General features: G+C 34.4%; 1 protein-coding gene and 1 pseudogene across 1 annotated transcript in view; one reads left to right on the plus strand and one right to left on the minus strand.

Moving 5' to 3' along the window:
• The window catches only part of LOC135220063 (serine/threonine-protein kinase PAK 2-like), a 59272-nt gene extending 45126 nt beyond the window's left edge, over positions 1-14146 (minus strand). The window contains exons 1-3 of the mRNA XM_064257392.1: positions 14068-14146; positions 11500-11675; positions 7082-7197 (exon numbers count right to left, since the gene is read on the minus strand). Coding sequence (XP_064113462.1) covers positions 7082-7197; positions 11500-11675; positions 14068-14146 — 371 coding nt within the window. The remainder of the gene's footprint in view (positions 1-7081; positions 7198-11499; positions 11676-14067) is intronic.
• Positions 1-23251, plus strand: part of LOC135218999 (serine/threonine-protein kinase PAK 2-like) — a 288649-nt pseudogene that overhangs the window by 136213 nt on the left and 129185 nt on the right.

The raw sequence follows: 23251 nt of genomic DNA on the forward strand, positions 1-23251 counted from the left end.
TGTGGTACGCCCAAACTTTGCTGTTTTTTTAGTGTGTTTGCTTGGATTCTAATCAGGCTTCCACCCACCAATGTAAGCAAGGAAATGTGACCTTGCTAAAACAATGCTCTAAGACACTACCATTGCCAAGGAAAATATTATCATCATCATTATTCAGAAGATAAACCCTATTCATATGGAACAATCCCACAGGAGCCACTGATTTGAAATTCAAGCTTCCAAAGAACATGGTGTTCATTCAAAAGAAGTAACAGAAGTTAATGGAAAGTACAGAAGAAGTTATGTTATTAGAAAACCAGAAATATTAACAAATTAATAAAAGATATAAATAGAAACTGAAGTAAATTTCAGTTATCGGTGATTTTCACTTCTCATCACACCATTGTAACGGAACCCCCACCAATAACCAGGGACTGTCTGTAGTAATAATAATAATAGTACTACATAATAATTACAATAATAATATAGTACTTTAAATAAAACATGCATTTCTAAATTATGTAAAATTTTAAACAACAAATTTCACTCCCAATCTTTTCAAAATCTCTGAAGTGTTGGGGGAAGGGTAAACCTTGGAGGAATAACAGTTCATGGAGATGCCCCGACCCAGATTAAGCCAAAAAGAACCCACGCTTACCAGTCAAAGTGACAGTTCTCAAATCCCAGGTTAATCTCCACCACTGTATTGGAATTTGGAGTCAGTTCTAATCAGACCATTGTTTAGAGAATGTAACCATTATTTTGCTTCTCATTATCTATAGCCCCTTCCTGTGTTGCTTATGGATGTATGCAAAAATTCAATAAGACTTCAGATCCATCTATTACATTTCATCGGTGAGTAGCAATGACTACCAATGAAAATAATGCAATGCCAAGTTTAATCAAGTTGAAAAGTAAAGGATATTTGATTCATCCCTTGAATGATATAGAAATTTGCCAGAGATTTGATTCATCCCTTGAATGATGTAGAAATCTGCCAGTTATGTAAGATATTGTTTAGAAAATCATTATCACTCAATGAAAATGCGGACATTAGCCTTGGCAGAAAAGAGTTGCAAAAAATTGTAAAGGTAGTCCTCGGTTATCGGTGGGGTTCTGTTCTTGGCGGGGTGCTGGTAAGCGAATACCGCCATTAACTGAAATTCGGCGATTTATGGCACCGAGTTTTGGTTAATGGCGCCTTTTTTAAGTGGTTATGGCACCATAACTCTATTATCCGCACCTTATGGTGCCATTAACTGAAACTTGGCCAGTTATGGCGTCATAAATCGCCAATTTTATGGGGCTAGACAAGTGCCATTAACCAAGACTGCTGATAACCGATGACTGCCTGTATATGGTGATATGAAATATTACATAGTCAAAACAATTTTTTCAAAAATTAAAGAACACATGTTTGACTGCAATCCATTGCAAAAACATTTACTCATGCTTATCAGAGCAATGGCTGAAAAGTACCTGCAGGTATGCTATTTCAATGCAGAAAAAATTTTAATAACAAAATGAAAAGTTGCCAGACATTCTCAAAACTTATTCATATTAGTGGCCAGTAGGCCAGTAGATATATATATATATATATATACACAGTGGTCCCCCCGTATTTGTAGGGGATGTGTAGCAGAATCCCCCCCGAATAGTTAGAACCCGCAAATAGTTGAAACCCCCTATAAAAATGCTTAAAACCTATTTTGTTAGTTAAAACTCAAGAAAAACCAACTAAAAATTTTAATACCTGGTTTTCTAAAATTTTTATCACAAAAAGTGCATTTTATGATGAAATTGATTGAAAAAAAAAACAGGAATTTGTGGATATTTCTCATTTACCTCCTTTAATGCTTGCCTGTAAGTGCAGTGAGTGTAATTTCTTGAAACCTGCTATTATGCTCAGATCCATTGCCTTAATGAGTAAAGTTGTGTTGGGGGTAATTAAACAATCTGATTCTCCCATGGAAACCATCTAAGTGTTGTGGGTGACCAGGAGCACTATCCAGGATTAAGAGAATCTTGAAAGGAATCCCGTTCTTGTGGCAGTACAGCTTGACTTCGGGAACAAAGTGATGAAAAAAAACCAGTCTTCAAATATAGCAAGAGTAACCCAGGCTTTGCTATTGGACATCCAGATTACAGGTAGAGAGCTTTTTCTGATGTTTCTGAGTGTCCATGTATTTGCAGCACAGTACGTACACTAGAAGCAGTTTTAGCTTAAGCCTGCTGATGAGTTGCCATCCAGTAGTAAAGTTAGCCTATCCTTTGCCGCCTTAAATCCTGGCATCATCTCTTCACAGCTGATATACATTGTTTTTTCTGGCATTTTGTGCCATTATTTCTTGAAGTGATATATTTCTTCATTCAGTCGCATTCTATAATAGTACTGAAGTCATTTTCCTAGATCATTGTGCACCACCTTAACAACTGAACAAACTTTTAGTGAATAAATCTGTTAAAAGTGTGAATCCAATTATGTTATTTCAAGAACATGGTGAAGTCATTAAAATAGAAATACAGTTTTGTTCATACTTCCATTTCCAATTACATTACATATATCATGTGACAAATTACTACTGTAACAAGAGATTGGAAACTAAGTTCGTCAGTATGACACTGAGAGTCGTATTAAAATTTGTGAGGAAAAGCAACCCTTAAGAAACTGCTACAAGATCTGAAGTCTGAAAGAGTGAGGCTTGGTAACCCATCAGCATATACATTAAGAAAGATTCAGTCAACTACTGTAGATCCAAGTGTCTGTAGGCACATGCACCAACCTGTGAGAACCACTGGATCATCTCTTGTCTTATATGAATGTCTTGTATCAATTTCTACCAGAGATTTATCTCTTTCAGATACAGTGGTTTCATGGCGGTAGGTTTCTGTTTCCTAATATTAGCAGTTATGACGTGGTCCTTCAAAAGATAGTCTCTTATTTGTCAATTTTTCAGAAGTTGCATTTAACAGATGTCTTTTACATTCACAATTGATCCCTGATCCCCTTCTCCAGCTGAGACCAATCGGATTTGCTGAATGACAGCACCAGTATGCAGTAAAAGCGCTTGGCTGCAGAACTCGGTTCCAGAGGTCCTTTAGTCCTCCCAACGTTGGACTGTGGAACAACTTTCTCCCTAAAGATGTTGTACAATTGGAACTTTTGAAAGTTGAAAAGTTCAAATGAAGATGCAATGCATTATTGCCTTAATACTATTGTTCTTGCATTTTAGTACATTTTTATTTATTGATTATTTGCTACTTTATTTTTACTTTTTCAGTAAGATAATCTCTTCTCTCTGTACTTCCCTTCACCTCCTCTTGCTTCTTCCTAATGAACATCAAACTCTTTGGAAGCTAGAATTTCAAGTCAATGGCCCTTTAGGCTTGTTCCATAAGAATAGGGTTCATTTTCTGAATATATAGAGCTGGCTAGCACCTGCAGTGGGCAACCGTAGGCCAGCGTTACAGTCATGCAACTTCACCACTCCTATTAAAACAACCCAATATTACTGCTTGTAAATGCTGCATATACAAATTTGTTGAATAAACATGGTATTCATTATACAAATTTGTTGAATAAACATGGTATTCATCATACATTTATGTCTAAATATTTGAATTTCTATTCATATTGGTTGATCATACTAGGGATCTATCACATTCATGGATAAAAAATAAATTTAGATATTTATTAATATTTATTTATGGGACATCTTAAAAAAATCATATAGGCTATACACACTAGATCAACAGTAAGATTATACAAAAACATAAAAATAGATTCAATATCCTAACAAAATTTAAATACTTTGTGAGAATGCTATCAAAACGAAACAATATTAAATTAAATACAAATAAGATTTGGCTCACTATGTGGCCAGATATTCTGATCAAAACAGTACCTGACTAATGACCATCCCCTATATAATCTATGCATATGGTTCGACTTTGTTTGAACCGTAATATCTTAAGTTATTTTTCATCGTAGAAGAGAAGTCAGTGCATATTTGGAGTCCTTGTGGAAAGTTCTATCTGAATACAGCAGACGCTCCTTATTCATGGGGGATGGGTACCAGACCCCCCACCCAAATACTTAAAACCCCTCTAAAAATGCTTGGAACTTCCTATTTTGATAGTTAAAATACACACAAATTCTATCAAAATGCTTATACCCGAGTATTTGAATAATTTTATCATAAAAAGTGCATTTAGTCACAAATATAAGAAAATACAGTAATTTGTGAATATTTCTCGTTGAAAAATACTGCCACTAGGCAAATTTTCTGCGAATAATGGGTACATATATACAGCCTATGGAAAAATCCGCGAATAGGCGAGTGGGGTCGATTGCGTTTTATTTTCACTTTAAAATCAATATAGGCAGTCCCTGGTTATTGGCACGGGTTCCATTCTTGGCAGGGTGCTGATAAGCAAAAACTGCCATTATCTGAAACTCAGCAATTTAGGCGCTTATGGCACCAAGTTTCAGTTAACCCTTAAACGCCTATTGGACGTATTTTACGTCGAGATAAATTGTCTGTTGGGTGCCAACTGGACGTAATTTACGTCGACATAGAAAAGTTTTTTTTAAAATTCGCTGAAAAATACTTATAGGCCAACCAGCTGAAAACTTTTGAATCACGCGCCTTGGGGGATGCTGGGAGCTCACGGATCAAGGCATTGTTTTGTTTACAATCGTTACGCAGGCGCACAAGCGCGAATTTCTTTCTTATTGCACTAAAAAGTATCAGTGACACATCTTGGAAATTATTTTGTCACTTTGACACAGTTTTTGCACCATTTTAAATTAGCCATTACATGGAGTATTATATATGAAAATGTGCGCAATTTCATGTAGAATACAACAAAAAATACTCATGATTGTAGCTTTCATCAGTTTTGAAATATTTTCATATAAATAACGATAATTGCCAAAATTTCAACCTTCGGTCAACTTTGACTCTACCGAAATGGTCAAAAAACGCAATTTTAAGCTAAAACTCTTATATTTTAGTAATATTCAATCATTTACCTTCATTTTGCAACAAATTGGAAGTCTCTCACACAATATTTCGATTTATGGTGAATTTATGAAAAAAACTTTTTCCTTACGTCCGCGCGGTAACTCTTCCGAAAAAATCATACATGTGATTGTCGTAATGTTTGCACCATTTTAAATTAGCTGTTACATAAAGTTTTATATATGGAAATGTGCGCAATTTCATGCACAATACAACTAAAAACAACCCATGGTTATAGCTTTTATCAGTTTTGAAATATTTTCATATAAATATGGGTTGTAGCTTTTATCAGTTTTGAAATATTTTCATATAAATAACAATAAGTGCCAAATATCAACCTTCGGTCACCTTTGACTCTACCGAAATGATCGAAAAACGCAATTGTAAGCTAAAACGCTTATATTCTAGTAATATTCAATCATTTATCTTCATTTTGCAACAAATTGGAAGTCTTTAGCACAATATTTTGATTTATGGTGAATTTATGAAAAAAATAAAATTTTCTTTACATCCGCGCGGTAACTCTCCTGAAAAAATCATACATGCGATTGTCGTAATGTTTGCACCATTTTAAATTAGCCATTACATAAAGTTTTATATATGAAAATGTGCGCAATTTCATGTAGAATACAACAAATAATAATTGAAGGTTATAGCTTCTCTCATTTTTGAAATATTTGCATATAAATCACGATAAATAGAAAAAAAACCACGTTCGGTCAACTTTGACTCTACCGAAATGGTCAAAAAATGCAATTGTAAGCTAAAACTCTTACAGTCTAGTAATATTCAGTCATTTATCTTCATTTTGAAAAAAATTCGAAGTCTTTAGCACAATATTTAAATTTATGGTGAATTTTAAAAAAAAACTTTCCTTCCCTCCGCTTGCGGATTCTCCGCCGCAAATCTCCGAAATGTGTACGTCGCATTCTCGGAATATTTGCTCTGTTTCATATTAGGCGTTTCATAGAGTTTTATATATGAAAATGTGCACAATTATATGTAGAATACAACAAAAAATAATTGAAGGTTGTAGCTTTTCTCATTTTTGAAATATTCGCATATAAATAATATATATATAAAAAATTCGACATTCGGTCAACTTTAACTCGTCCGAAGTGGTCAAAAACTGCAATTGTAAGCTAAAACTCTTACAGTATAGTAATATTCAATCATTTATCTTCATTTTGAAAGAAATTGGAAGTCTCTAGAACATTATTTAGATTTATGGTGAATTTTTGAAAGAAACATTTTTTTACGTCCGCTCGGAATTCATGCATTATTTTGTGATAATATTTTCTCTGTGTTGCTTTGATTGTTTTACAATGTGTTATATACCAAAATGATTGCAATTTAGTGTACAATACAATGAAAAAAAAGTAACTCGTTAGCTTTAACCGTTTTGCTCACAGCGCGATTTGAATACAACTATATATGAAATTTTGTTTTCGTGCTATCATATATCGCATTATTTATATATGATAATGATATTCTTTTTCATTTCTGATGGTTGCATACTAAACTTCCGGCAATGACAAAAAAAAGGAGCCAAAAATGAACTCTTAATCTTGAAAACTAAGCACGCTGTGATTTTTTGAAAAAAATATTTTTTCCGCTTCGGCGCTCACTCCGAGACCCCCTCGGCATACGGGAGACGATTTTTATTATACCCCTTAGGCGTTTAAGGGTTCATGACGCTGGTAACCAGTCAATAGCATCTCTGTTAGGCCCCGGCTAAAAACCGTCCCCTATAAAATCTGCATATTGGTGCAACTTTGGCTCAATTCAGTCCAGTAGTTTTGCCATCTATAGTGAACACACATGCATACGTTAGTACGCACATAGTCCAACCGTCAGCTTTATATATAAGATGTATATAATAATAATAATAATAATTATACAACTTGACAAATGTGTCTGGATTTATGTGCAACCCATGCAAACAGACTTGTTAAAGTAATGGGTCTGTGACGAAACATGTATTTTTTCAATACATGAACTTAAATTCATTTAAAAAAAAAGCTCTTCAGTTAACTTAGCACAATCAGTCAAAACCACATTGTAAATTTTCCACTTACCCAGAACCAATCTCACTAATTTTTTCAAAAATGGAATCTGGATGATCTGGTGAACATAACAGCCTGAGTTTTTCCAACACTTCTTCGTCACTCAGCTTAGATGATTTTTTACGTACCTGCAGATTTAGTTACAATGAAAAATAAGTCCTCTTCAAATAGTAATATAAACAGAACTTAAATGTAAGGAACTAATGCATCAATAAATGATACCCCGTTACTACTTCATGGGGAGACCCAATGCCCCATTATAAAGTAAATGAGTGTTTTTACCTTAAGAGTGAAGGGATTTGCTTAAAATATTTACCACTTATTCTACAACTAATAATGTAAATTCTCATGTGGGGAAATTTGACCTCTAAGATCACTTGTTTTGCAGTTGAAAAAAAACATGACTTCACTTTTCAAAATTAATATGCAAAATTGAAAGTTGCACAGAAAAGTTATTACCCTGATAACAAAATAAAAGATATATAGTTACAATACACTCTGTAAAAGTTTTACTGAATTTGGATCAGTCTTCTTGGAGAAATAAGCATTTAGTTTTGAAAAAAGTTTTGAGAAAACAGCAAAACAAAAATTTTTCTAGACTTTCAAAAACCCTGCGAGAATCTGGGCATTTTGATCAAGTTATCCCTATCTAATTATAACTCATTTTCTCTGAAATGTCCCATAAAGAAAATGGGATATTTTAGTGGATGACAATATTTTTTTAATACATTTTTTTACACTTGCTTTAATGCTTTTTTTACGATTGGACGTTCATAGTGCCATACGTACAAACGAGGAACAAAATTGTCCATGAACCAATCTAAACATTTTTTTTATCAATAATGTTTCAAGATATGTTTATTTACACATAAAATAGTCCAAACCAGTGAGTAAATCAAACTTGATCCGATCTAATATCATTCATAGAATTTTCTACGTTTCTTACAATTTGTCATTCACAATACCATTCACAATTAAACAAAAATTGTCCATGAACCAACCTAGACAATTTGTTTAGCAATTTTAGCAATAATGTTTCTAGATGTTTATTTACGCATAAAGCAGTCCAAATCAGTGTATAGCTTACTTGACACTTACCTGAATTATTCATACAGACGTTTGTTACAAGTCTTTTACAGTTTGTGGTTCAGTCTCATGAACAAAATTGTCAATGAGCAATCTATGATATTTTTCTTCAGCATTATCACCTCAGGATATATTGATTTAGACTGTTAATAATTATAATTTGATAATTACTCAAAATTCGGCAGTTGGCATACCCCTTAACCCTTAAACGCCGAAGCGGTAAAAAAAAAAATTGTCTCCCGTGTGCCGGAGGTGTTTCGGAGTGAGCGCGGAAGCGGAAAAAATATTTTTTTCAAAAAATCACAGTGCGCTTAGTTTTCAATATTAAGAGTTCATTTTTGGCTCCTTTTTTTGTCATTGGCTGAAGTTTAGTATGCAACCATCAGAAATGAAAAAAATTATCATTATCATATATAAATAATGCAATATATGATAGCGCAAAAAACGAAATTTCATATATAATTGTGTTCAAATCGCGCTGTGCGCAAAACGGTTAAAGGTAACAAGTTACTTTTTTTCATTGTAATGTACACTAAATTGCAATCATTTTGGTATATAACACATTTAAAACGATAAAAACACAGAGAAAATATTATCACAAAATAATGCATGAATTCCTAACGCGCGGACGTAAACAAATATTTTTTTCAAAAATTCACCATAAATCTAAATATTGTCCTAGAGACTTCCAATTTCTTTCAAAATGAAGACAAATGATTGAATATTACTATACTGTAAGAGTATTAGCTTACAATTGCAGTTTTCGACCATATCTGACGAGTTAAAGTTGACCAAATGTCGATTTTTTTATATATATATTTTTATATGCAATTATTTCGGAAATAAGAAAAGCTACAACCTTCAAATATTTTTCATTTTATTCTACATAAAATTGTGCACATTTTCATATATAAAACTCTATGAAATGCTTAATATGAAATGGAACAAATATTCCGAGAATTGGACGTACGCATTTCGGAGATTTGTGGCGGAGAATCCGCGCGCGGAGGGAAGGAAAGATTTTTTTTAAAATTCACCATAAATCTAAATATTTTGCTAGAGACTTCAAATTTATTTCAAGATGAAGATAAATGACTGAATATTACTAGACTGTAAGAGTTTTAGCTTACAATTGCGTTTTTCGACCATTTCGGTAGAGTCAAAGTTGACCGAACATGGTATTTTTTCTATTTATCGTGATTTATATGCAAATATTTCAAAAATGAGAAGTTACAACCTTCAATTATTTTTTGTTGTATTATACATGAAATTGCGCATATTTTCATATATAAAACTTTATGTAACGGCTAATTTAAAATGGTGCAAACATTACCACAATCGCACGTATGATTTTTTCGGAAGAGTTACCGCGCGGACGTAAAGAAAATTTAATTGTTTTCATAAATTCACCATAAATCGAAATATTGTGCTAGAGACTTCCAATTTGTTGCAAAATGAAGGTAATTGCTTGCATATTACTAGAATATAAGCGTTTTAGCTTACAATTGCGTTTTTCGACCATTTCGGTAGAGTCAAAGTTGACCAAAGGTTGAAATTTTGGCAATTATCGTTATTTATATGAAAATATCTCAAAACTGATAAAAGCTACAACCATGGGTTGTTTTTAGTTGTATTGTGCATGAAATTGCGCACATTTCCATATATAAAACTTTATATAACGGCTAATTTTAAAATGGTGCAAACATTACCACAATCGCATGTATGATTTTTTTCGGAAGAGTTACCGCGCGGACGTAAGGAAAAAGTTTTTTCATAAATTCACCATAAATCGAAATATTGTGCTAGAGACTTCCAATTAGTTGCAAAATTAAGGTAAATGATTGAATATTACTAAAATATATAAGAGTTTTAGCTTACAATTGCGTTTTTCGACCATTTCGGTAGTCAAAGTTGATCGAAGGTTGAAATTTTGGCAATTATCGTTATTTATATGAAAATATCTCAAAACTGATAAAAGCTACAATCATGAGAATTTTATTGTTGTATTCTACATAAAAATGCGCACATTTTCATATATAATACTTCATGTAACGGCTAATTTACAATGGTACAAAAATTATGTCAAAGTGACGAAATAATTTCCAAGATGTGTCACAGATACTTTTTAGTGCGGCAAGAAAGAAATTCGTGCTTGCGCGCCTGCGTAACGATTGTAAACAAAACAACACCTTGATGCGTGAACTCCCAGCATCCCCCAAGGCGAGTGATTCAAAAGTTTTAGGCTGCTAGGCCTATAAGTATTTTTCCGCAAATTTTAAAAAAAACTTTTGTAAGTTGACGTAAAATACATCCAGTCGGCACACGCGAGACAAAAAATGTCGACGTAAAATACGTCCAGTCGGCAGTAAAGGGTTAAATATACCCATATTAAGTTTAGACCATGTCATCAATTTATCCTCTGTACAATCAAAATTTTTTAAGGTAAAAGTACTATACATATCCTATAAAAATTATTTTTTTCATATTCAAAGAGCAGACAAGAGCAGACAAATCATTGCTTATCATTTTATAATGTCTGAATTACAATGACACAGGCTCTTGCTCCTAGAGTAGCCTTATGTAAAGTTGAAACCAATAGAAGAAAAACTTGGACAATGGGAGGAAAAAACAAAAACAGGAGATTGCAACCAATCATTACAGTACTCCACAGAAGAAAATTATTTAGAGAAGTTAGTCCTGGTATTGCCTCAAAGGCCAGGAATGAAAGGGGAAACAAAAGGTTTTGTTATGAAACCCTGATAGAGAAATGGTAGGCCAGGAAAAAAGTAAACATCTCTATGAGAGACAGGAAGAACTTGGAAAGTACTAGTTTGGGGTTTCAAAATTTGTGGTACAGCAGACTGATAATTTATGGATATCGGAATCAATTTCTTTTACATGTTGGTCACCGAAATTTTTTCATGGCATAAAGCTGAATTTGGCATAATTTTTAAGCTGAATATTTATAATGTGGCAGGTTCAAAAATGGAAAATAAAAAAAGGGGTATTAAGAGTAACCTTTACTTTGTTCTGGTCTGTTAGTGATAGGAAGATTAGGAAAGGATAAGATATTAGTTCGAGAGGGAGAGCTGTTTTATTACCCAGAAACAGGTCTCAGAGGAAGGTGATGGATGTTTTTTTTAACAAACTTTTTAGTATTTTAAATGTTTTTCTTACAAAGAATACTTTGTGGATAACTTCGTTGCAAAGCTCCTTTGTTGATCTTGGCAAGATTCAGATGATTCTCAAACAGATGAGTTAATTTTCCAGTGGTGAAGCTGAGTGGAAGCAAAGGACAGAAAAATGGAGGGAGAGGGTTTGGTGGAATGGGACCTATGACAAACAAAGACTTTCCTATGGATGGGTGTCATCGCTTGGGTCTGTTTCACAAGTTGTTCTTGCTGACACATTTCTGTTTGCATGGCAATTTTGTTTGCTGTTGGGTGCAATTTCAATGTTGGCTTTAGAATGCTGTCAGCAGTGACGATTTCACCCTTACAAGTGGTTTCTTCCATCTTTGCTATGAATTCACAAAATTTATTTAAATGTTTATTTCCATGTGTTATACACTACCTCTAATTTCAACTCATCACAATTACAACTGGCAGTTTCAAAACACTGGTCAGAATATAAGTAACAGAGGAGGATTTTTCAAAGATTCCAAAGGCTTAATCATCCTGAAAAATCTCATGAGTTCTTCATTTTAAGTGGAATATGGAAACTACATGGCATCTTTCATAATAGCCACAATTAGTTTCATTTGGCCCTCATTCAACAGTATTCCTATCAACAGTTGTTTTACATAATTTACAACTGAGCAGATCTAGACAAATTTACTTAGGTATCAAGTTACTATTTATGAAGTCTAAGCTTCCAATGGGTTCTGCTAACTTTCCCATTTGGTACAAGTCCTCATATAAGCCCTTCAGAATTCTTCATATTTTTCTAAGCCTTCAAACCAGTCAGCATCCTGCCTCATAATTCTTTCCAAACTCACTTTTCCTATTTCTTATCAATCTTGTACCCATCTTGTTCAGCCTCCTAGTACTACTTTATCATTGCCTTTCTCATTTGTGATATAATCTTCCCAGAATTTGCCAGTCACAAAACATTATATTGTAGTCAAACTGCACAGAATCTCCTCCAATTTCGGTTTTCTGTCTTCCATTTTTATATTTCTTGCCTGTCCATCAACACTTTTTCTGTCTGCCCTCAGATCTTAAAAATGCAAATTGGGAAGTGGATCATTCATCTTCCTATCATCAAACACAAACTGTAGTCCTCTAGCCTCATTAGTTTTTATTTTATCTAAGGTTAAAGTTGGCCATGATTGTGCTCTCTTGACCTCCCTAGAGAAGCTTATCCCTCATGGCATTCTGCATCTTCAATCCGTTCCATGGAGGCTGAAAGAACTCTGGTCTCCTACGGCGATTGCCTTCTGTTTTGGGTCCTTCTGTCACCAGGTGTGAAAGATCTGCTGTGGTGGTTGAACGATGAGAACTTGAAAGTTGGAGTGCCTTTAAGTTTCAGCAAGGGGTGGTGGGGCACTCTGTAGTTCTGATATCAGATAACACTACAGCAGTGTCTTACATGAAAAAACAAGGGGGCCGTGGTAAATCCCAGGCAAGAGGAATGTAGTAGCCAATAAACTAAGTAGTCAGAGCCAAGTCCTAGGCACAGAGTGCCTACATCAGGAGATAGTGGACTGGCTCTTCCATCTGTTGAGGGGGAGACCAATGATGAACCTATTTGCAACAAGATTCAACAGGAAGTTAGAGGTCTATTGTTCAGTGGTTCCAGATTCTTCCGCCGTGGCCGAGGACGCCCTACAACATCCAGGACATAATCTGCATGTCTAGGCACTTCCTCCCTTTAGCCTGATCCGCCATGTCTTGAACAGTGACGATGTCTCAAAATCTCAGGATGACCTTAGTAACTCCTTTGTAGCCACAAGCAGAATGGTTTCCGGACCTACCAGCTCTGCTGTCTGCGGTTCCAAGAGAAATTCCCAAATGGCACAATCTCCTACATCAACCTCATATAGAGATATCGTTCAGGCTGGAGACTATCCAGTATCACCTGTATGCATGAGGCTTTTCTCGCAGAACAGTAACATAGGCATCTGACTATTTCAGAAGAACTTCCTCAGCTGTGTACCAGGGTTTTTCTTCAGTCTTCTATTCAACAGATAGATGATTTCTTGGTTTTCCTTCAGACCGAAAAGCACCTTTCTGTTTCTGTCATCAAGGGCTACAGGAATGTCTAGGGAGTGGTTCTTTGATTAAAAGATGTGAACCTAACCTCCTCTTGGAAAATGTCAATCCTGCTTAAAAGCTTTGAACAGTCTTGTTCTCCAAGAGACCTTAAACCAACAACCTTGGATCTGACTCTGGTGCCCCATATGAATCTTTAAGACAATCATCAGACAGAAACTTGACCCTTAAGACAGTATTCTTATTGGCCTTAGCTTCATCAAAAAGTGAGAAAGCTCCATGGTCTAGCTTTTGATGTGAAATATACACCAGGAGATTGGGGTCTGTAGCCTTCGAATTTGTCCTGGAACGAATTTGTAGCAAAGACTCAAAATCTCTCGGTTCATGATGAAAGATTTTATTATTTTTCTATCCCTTCCCTGGGAGATTTTGTTGACAACGATCCAGATAAGTTGCAGCTTTGTCCCGTAAGGGCGCTGTGTAGTTATCTGAGCAGGACTTGTCACCTCACACCAAAGTGTTAAAGACTTTTTGTTAGTAGAGTCAAACCTCGGATTTCATATGACCTGGTTTTCATATACATAATTCAGTTTTCGCTGACTTTTTCCAATTAAATTTTGACTGGTTTTGTAAATTTCCTCAGAATTCATACACCCAAAAATGCTCCTTTAAGGGCCCACCTTGTGACTAGGCCCATACCTAGTGGGCTAAACAAAGCCCCCATGTTCTTTTGTGACCCATTCTGCTTTTCCAATAGTTGTTCTTTGTGCTTTTTCATTTGAGTGCAACTGCTCAGTAAATCATCAAGGGGCCAAAGAAAGTTCCAAGTGCCAGTCCTACTGCAAAAAAGGCAAGACAATATAGAATTTAAGAATGAACTCGTAGCAAAATGTTGGAAACGATAATTGGTGAAAAGGCAAGGATGTTGCATGCCGATCTCAGTTAGAAAATGCTGATAACAAGTGGTGCTGTTAGAGAATTTAAGGCAAGCAGAGGCTGGTTTGAAAAATTAAAAAAGCGAATAGACATACTCAATGTGCCTACTGCAAAGTGATGTAAAAAATTTTGTGGAGAATTACCATCCCAACAAAGATGTAATCCATGTCTCTTAACATGTTTAATGACAATGCCTTGTTTCACTTTAGGCAAATTTTAAAAAGATGCTAGAAGCAAATGTTTCTGAACAGTTTTGTTGTGCGACAAGGGTCCAGTGACTCTCAAGCTGGTTCTAGTACCAGTAAAAAACAAAGATGGGAAGTAACCTCAGATAGTGGCAGTAAAAAACAAAAAGTAACCCCATATACGTCCTTGATACCTGAAGTCTTTCCAAACAATAACCTCTCCTCCTCCCTCTCCATCTTCCATATGCTAAGAAGAGTCTTCCATAAAGGTAAGAGTGATCTTAAATGTTTATTTATCGATTTCATTAGTCATTAATAATTACTTCCCATTGTTATTACATTTACATTATTCCTTACAGGAATTATTGTTTTGAATTTTGAACGTTTCAGACTTTGTGAGACATTCTGGAACGTATTACGTATGACAACCGAGGTTCCACTGTAAAAGCCAAAACAAAAAAAAGAAGTGTCCAAGAATACCATGTCCTTTTGGCTGTGTGAAATAATCAGACATTCCTATACATCCTCTTCTGCCTCTAATGCCGATACCATGCATGCAAGAGCAAATGACCTTAGGGGTCTAGGCTCTTCCTTCACATTCAAAAAGAACTTGTTTATTCAAAGGATTTTGAAAGCTAGTTCTTGGTTCCATCCAACTACCTTCACATCCTTCTACCTAAGGGATTTTGCCCACAGGTCCTTGGACACTTTTCCTTGGGCCTGGTGGTAGCTGCTCAGTTTGTATCTAACCCAAGACCATGGTTTGAAAGTGAGAGTGATTGAGATGACTGGTTTTTCTACCTTTCCACTTCCTTCTTTACCAGCAGGCAGTGAGGAGATTGATCCATCATATGCTGGAACTGGCTGGATACATGTGAGTACTGTTATGAGTTTTTAATACAGGCAGTCCCCGGTTATCTGTGGTCTCGGGTAATGGCGATCTGGTTTTATGGCGCCCTAACATACCTAACAGAAGTGCCATTAACCAGTTATCAGTGCCATTAACTGAAACTTGGTGCTATAAGTGCCATAAATTGCAGTTTTTGCTTATCAGCAACCCGCCAATAACCGGGGGCTGCCTATATTCTACATGAATATAGCCTGTCAGTAGCAAAGAGAGAGAGAGAGAGAGAGAGAGAGAGAGAGAGAGGAGAGAGAGAGAGAGAGAGAGAGAGAGAGAGAGAGAGAGACAGGAATGATAAAAAGCAAGACTACTATGTATTTCAGGAAGTATGAGTCTGTTTATTGCCAATATCTTTTAAATGAATTGAAGGAGCAGTGAGTTACTTTGCAACAGTGTTTCACACCCTCCCCTAATTTTTAGTAATAAATTCAATTTCCACATTCAGCTTTTTCAGGCACTTTACTCTTGAATTTTGGGTAGCCAGCAAACTGATTAACCCTCTTATGCCGGAGCGGTAAATAAAAAATTGTCTCCCGTATGCCGGAGGGGTTTCGGAGTGAGCGCGGAAGCGGAAAAAATATTTTTTTCAAAAAATCACAGCGCGCTTAGTTTTCAAGATTAAGAGTTCATTTTTGGCTCCTTTTTTTGTCATTGGCTGAAGTTTAGTATGCAACCATCAGAAATGAAAAAAATTATCATTATCATATATAAATAATGTGTTATATGATAGCGCAAAAACAAAATTTCATATATAATTGTATTCAAATCGCGCTGTGCGCAAAACGGTTAAAGGTAACAAGTTACTTTTTTTTCGTTGTAATGTACACTAAATTGTGATCATTTTGGTAAAACATTGTAAAATGATAAAAGCAACACAGAGAAAATATTATCACAAAATAATGCATGAATTCCTAACGCGCGGACGTAAACAAATATTTTTTTCAAAAATTCACCATAAATCTAAATATTGTCCTAGAGACTTCCAATTTCTTTCAAAATGAAGACAAATGATTGAATATTACTATACTGTAAAAGTATTAGCTTACAATTGCAGAGTTCGACCATATCTGATGAGTTAAAGTTGACCGAATGTCGAATTTTTTTTTTATATATATATATATTTTTTATATGCAATTATTTTAGAAATAAGAAAAGCTACAACCTTCAAATATTTTTTGTTTTATTCTACATGAAATTGTGCACATTTTCATATATAAAACTCTATGAAATGCCTAATATGAAACGGAGCAAATATTCCAAGAATGGGACGCACACATTTCGGAGATTTGTGGCGGAGAATCCGCGCGCGGAGGGAAGGAAAGATTTTTTTTTTAAATTCACCATAAATCTAAATATTTTGCTAGAGACTTCAAATTTGTTTCAAGATGAAGATAAATGACTGAATATTACTAGACTGTAAGAGTTTTAGCTTACAATTGCGTTTTTCGACCATTTCGGTAGAGTCAAAGTTGACCGAACGTGGTTTTTTTTCTATTTATCGTGATTTATATGCAAATATTTCAAAAATGAGAAAAGCTACAACCTTCAATTATTTTTTGTTGTATTCTACATAAAATTGCGCACATTTTCATATATAAAACTTTATGTAACGGCTAATTTAAAATGGTGTAAACTTTACCACAATCGCACGTATGATTTTTTCGGAAGAGTTACCGCGCGGAGGTAAAGAAAATGTTATTTTTTTCATAAATTCATCATAAATCGAAATATTGTGCTAGAGACTTCCAATTTGTTGCAAAATGAAGGTAAATGCTTGAATATTACCAGAATATAAGCGTTTTAGCTTACAATTGCATTTTTCGACCATTTCGGTAGAGTCAAAGTTGACCGAAGGTTGAAATTTTGGCAATTATCGTTATTTATATGAAAATATCTCAAAACTGATAAAAGCTACAACCATGGGTTGTTTTTAGTTGTATTGTGCATGAAATTGCGCACATTTCCATATATAAAACTTTATATAACGGCTAATTTTAAAGTGGTGCAAACATTACCACAATCGCATGTATGATTTTTTTCGGAAGAGTTACCGAGCGGACGTAAGGAAAAAGTTTTTTCATAAATTCACCATAAATCAAAATATTGTGCTAAAGACTTCCAATTAGTTGCAAAATTAAGGTAAATGATTGAATATTACTAAAATATAAGAGTTTTAGCTTACAATTGCGTTTTTCGACCATTTCGATAGAGTCAAAGTTGACCGAAGGTTGAAATTTTGGCAATTATCGTTATTTATATGAAAATATCTCAAAACTGATAAAAGCTACAATCATGACTATTTTATTGTTGTATTCTACATAAAAATGCGCACATTTTCATATATAATACTTCATGTAACGGCTAATTTACAATGGTACAAAAATTATGTCAAAGTGACAAAATAATTTCCGAGATGTGTCACAGATACTTTTTAGTGCGGCAAGAAAGAAATTCGCGCTTGCGCGCCTGCGTAACGATTGTAAACAAAACAACACCTTGATCCATGAACTCCCAGCATCCCCCAAGGCGTGTGATTCAAAAGTTTTAGGCTGGTAGGCCTATAAGTATTTTTCCGCGAATTTTAAAAAAAGCTTTTGTAAGTCGACGTAAAATACATCCAGTCGGCACACGAGAGACAAAAAATGTTGACGTAAAATACGTCCAGTCGGCGTAAGAGGGTTAATGTTTTCAGACATATGAGCTTGGGAACTACTGAACTTGTCCCAAGTATCTACTTATAGTAAATTGCTCACTACCCCCAACTTTCCTCTTCGACTCCACCATTCTTCTCCCTACTCTTCCTTGACATCATTACACCCTGTAGCATATGTTACTTTTTTCATGAATGTGATTGTCTTTATTTTGTTTCCATAATTTTATAATGAAAACTTATTTCATATTTATTCTAAATTCACTATTCTACATATATATAAAATAATAATGGGTTAAAATTACAGAACAGCTTATAATCATTTGAGACAAATTACATAACTGTTTACAATCTTTTGAGACAATGTACACGTTATCATAGATGTCTGTCAATAAATAAGTTTTGTCTTTCTCATATTCCCCTCCCCTCCACCCCTTCTCTCTCTCTCTCTTTCTCTCTAATCAATCCATCTTTGTAAAATGTATAACAGGTCTGGAATAGAAATGTAGAGGGTAAATGTATAAGCAAAATATTTTTGTAAGGTACATGTATACATTTCAACATTCATCAACTACAAAGGTTTTGGAAACCCCTAAATTCTGTACAACCATGTAGATTGTTAATTCATTTCATCCTATATTGCTCAGTTAAAAAATTGCAATGCTAACATGTGCCTGAAAACATCCCATTACATAGCAATCATTGCCAAGGGAGAGATAAAAATGAGTGGGGAATGAATGAAAACAGTTGGGGAAGGAGGTGTAAAGAGTAAGGAAGGGTAGGTGATCGGAGGGATAAGTACCACAGGAGTGCTTATCTGAATTAATTTGTAAATCTTGACTAGCTAGGTTTGGCTATGTCCTCAAATCTAAGAGTAAAGTTCCTTTAAAATATGTTTGGACATAGAATTTTTTTATAAAAACAAGGGAGAGAATGCAAAACTGTTTCAAAGTACCATACCAATCAATTGATTGGTTTGAAGGATAGGGGCAAAAAACTATGACTCAAACTTCCTGAAATACATAGTAAGTGGCTACCTTAGTTTGCTATTCAACCAATTACGTATAGATCTTTAACTTCCTCCCGTGCAATGTCTCTTTACATTGTATTTTAGCCCAGTAGTTTGACCATTGGGATACCTATGTATCCGACAGGACAGAGGCTTGTCTACTTCCTCTGCATCCATCAATCCAGGAAGTGAGACCAAGTGTGCTGAACCTCCAATCAGTTTAAAACTTTCTTTCCTCCCACCAAAAGAGTCTATCCTTATGTTAAGACCCAGGTTTGTTCTGCACAGGAACAAAAGACAGATTTATAATTAATTTGTATTTTTCATGGCTAACAAACCTGCGGTATTAACATAGACTGCCCAACTATAACCCCCCAACCCCCATTTTTTTGAGCTGGAAGAAACTGACAGTAGTGGAGAAGATTTATCCTTATGTTAAGATCGAAGGTTTGTTAGCAATGAAAATACAAATTAATAATAAATTTGTCATTGTCATTTTGCAACTGTTATTGGCTTAAAAGCATCAATGTCACTTTAAACTTCCTCTCACATCATCTTGTTTATCACTTGTTAAGCAGATGGGCTGGGAGACTGAGTGAGAAGAGTTTGCCGGGCCTTGTCTACATGGAAGCTTCACAACTATTATTGGCCTACAATCAATAAAAATAACTTTGCTTATTACTTTGTGTGTGTGTGTGTTTTTCCTTCTCACTTCCTTCCTTCTCTCCACCTTCAAGGGGAAACCCAAACAGTATTAATGAAATTATGGGTGCTTAAATTTGCAAACACAATTTTAATGTTAAATAAATTTCTCCAAAGTTGAAATACCTATGAATTATTAAAATTTGAACAGACTATGAAATAATGTATTGGTACACACTACCCAGCCATGTTGCTTCAGAATTTTTCTTGGTAGTTCTGTACATTGAATTCTGTGATGTATTATGGGCATACTGTACACTGTATACTGTACAGTATACATTATACTGTAGTTCTGTATAATGAAAGATAAGACAAAGTAGGTTACAAAACTGCTGTTTTACAGCCGAAGATTGATTCTTTATCATATCCAGAAATTCCAATATCCAGAAGAGCCTCTCAGGTATATCAATCAGGATAATTGAAGGATTACCATTTTTCATGGTGCTACACATTCAATGTGACAGAACATGATTCTTTTTGTATTGTTCAAAACCTCAGATGCAATATAAAATGCTGTGGTGCTGACAAGTATAGTGTTAAAACTTTTTTAATCCAATGTCATATATATTTATATGTTAATAAGTATGTGAAATCACACCTACCCATATTTTCCATATGAATTAATATACACACACATTATTTTTCATTCCCTGATATCATTCATAAGTTATGTGAAATGCATTGTGCTGCCAAAGCCAACTGGGACAACTTACTACAAGAAGTGTTCATTGTAACTACCTCGATACATGTAACAAAACACCTAATAGACTGAGCAGTCAAAAAAAATTTTTGAAACAGATATAAATTACAAATGACTTTCCTTGAAAGAGTCTTAGGCTATGTTCAAACTGTCCATATGTTTCACTAATGATACATAGGCTTAAGAAAAATACCTAAGGCTTATGAGATGCAATCTAGTTTACTAAAGGATTTATTTCTGGCCTATCTGTTCTTTGAATAAGTGATAATGATTCTTTAGATTACATCTAAAATGCACAGTTATTGATTTAACATTACGTATTAATATTAATGTCAAGGACTATGCAACATAATTTTTTAAACTAATGAAGAATTATTTTCTTAAAAGTCCTGCTTGTTTTTGGAGCATATATAACTCATTCATAAGGAAACCTGAAGTGCAGGAATATGTACATAACTTCATATGCTTTCCTGCTACAAACTGATTGTATTCAGATGTGCCTAGAAACAACACCTTGGGTATTATCAAAAATGTAATTGCAAAAGTGAATGTTTGCAGGTAAAACAATATACGTATTTGAGTTTGAAGTACGTATTTGCCAGCGTATATGATGCAACCTTGCATAAGATGTATACCTATTTTACAAGGACATTTTGTGGAAAAAACAATTTCAGTATGTTTCATCATGAGTTACCATGACAGGCCACCAGGCCAGCGCTACGACTGTCTTTACATTCACTCATTGCAAATGGCTAACAGGTGGATGATTTTTTTTTCCCTTGAGAACTGAAGTTTCCTGAAGGTAAAACAGTCCTTATATAATGTAAGACACATCAGGTGTGGGTTATGTGTGCTTGGGAAGGAGATACAATGAGATAATGTGAGCCCTTATAGGCTAACTGCAGACATACTGGAAGCAATTTTTCTTAAGTTTGTGATAACAGTTATAAATTGACTAGTTTTCAATAATCTACTATTAATAGTACAATTTACTGTAAAAATTAGGCTTGTTTTTCAATGTTTTATTATTAGCAGCAATTACTTTACCTACCAAGTATGCTTACCATAAGATAGGCCTAGTCTAGCCTAGGGCACTCTGTCTCCCATCTGTAATACACCCCACATTGGACACGGGAGTTTTTTGATACATTTAAAAATAAAATAACTACATCTTATATGCCGGCAAATATGTAGTTAAGAAATATAACAAATATTTTCCTCTTTCACAAAAATACAAATACTATTCCTATATTAACCCTTTAACGCCGATTGGATGTATTAAACGTCGATATAAATTGTCTGTTGGGTGCCGATTGGACGTATGGTACGTTGATATAAAAAAGTTTTTTTTTTAAATTCGCGGAAAAATACTTATAGGCCTACTAGGCAAAAACTTTTGAATCACGCACCTTGGGGGATGCTGGGAGCTCACGGATCAAGGCGTTGTTTTGTTTACAATCGTTACCCAAGCGTGCAAGGGCGAATTTCTTTCTTCTCGCACTAAAAAGTATCAGCGACACATCTCAGAAATTATTTTGTCACTTTGACATAATTTTTGCACCATTTTATTTTAGCCGTTACATAGAGTATATATTAAAATGTGTGCAATTTCATGTAGAATACAAAAAAAAAACTCATGGTTGTAGCTTTTATCAGTTTTGAAATATTTTCACATAAATAACGATGTGCCAAAATTTCAACCTTCAGTAACTTTGACTCTACCGAAATGGTCGAAAAATGCAATTGTAAGCAAAAACTCATATATTCTAGTAATATTCAATCATTTACCTTCATTTTGCAGCAAATTGGAAGTTTCTAGCACAATATTTCGATTTATGGTGAATTTATGAAAAAACTTTTTCCTTAGTCCGCGCGGTAACTCTTCCGAAAAAATCAATAAATTTTTTTGTCCGATTGTCGTAATGTTTGCACCATTTTAAATTAGCCGTTACATAAAGTTTTATATATGGAAATGTGCGCAATTTCATGTAGAATACAACTAAAAACAACCCATGGTTGTAGCTTTTATCAGTTTTGAAATATTTTCATATAAATAATGATAAGTGCCAAAATATCAACCTTCGATCAACTTTGACTCGACCGAAATGGTAAAAAAACGCAATTGTAAGCTAAAACTCTTACATTCTAGTAATATTCAATCATTTACTTTATTTTGCAACAAATTGGAAGTCTCTTGCACAATATTTCGATTTATGGTGAATTTATGAAAAATTAAAAAATTTTCCTTACGTCCGCGCGGTAACTTCCGAAAAAAATCAGAAATTTTTTTGTCCGATTGTCGTAATGTTTGCACCATTTTCAATTAGCCGTTACAATAAAAAGTTTTTATATGTGAAAATGTGTGCAATTTCATATAGAATACAACAAAAAACAACCCATGGTGTAGCTTTTATCAGTTTTGAAAAATTTCATATAAATAAACAATGTGCCAAAATTTCTTAACCTTCGGTCAACTTTGACTCGACCGAAATGGTCGAAAAAAAAAAAAAAACGCATTGTAACCTAAAAACTATTACATTCTAGTAATATTCAATCATTTACCTTTATTTTGCAACAAATTGCAAGTCTCTAGCACAATATTTCGATTTATGGTGAATTTATGAAATAAACTTTTTCCTTACATCCCCACGGTAACTCTTCTGAAAAAATCATAAATATTTTCATCCGATTGTCGTAATGTTTGTACCATTTTAAATTAGCCGTTACATAAAGTCTTATATATGAAAATGTGTGCAATTTCATGTAGAATACAACAACAAAACAACAACCTATGGTT

The sequence above is a fragment of the Macrobrachium nipponense genome, chromosome 1 (assembly GCF_015104395.2).
Source record: "Macrobrachium nipponense isolate FS-2020 chromosome 1, ASM1510439v2, whole genome shotgun sequence".
Taxonomy (NCBI): domain Eukaryota; kingdom Metazoa; phylum Arthropoda; class Malacostraca; order Decapoda; family Palaemonidae; genus Macrobrachium; species Macrobrachium nipponense.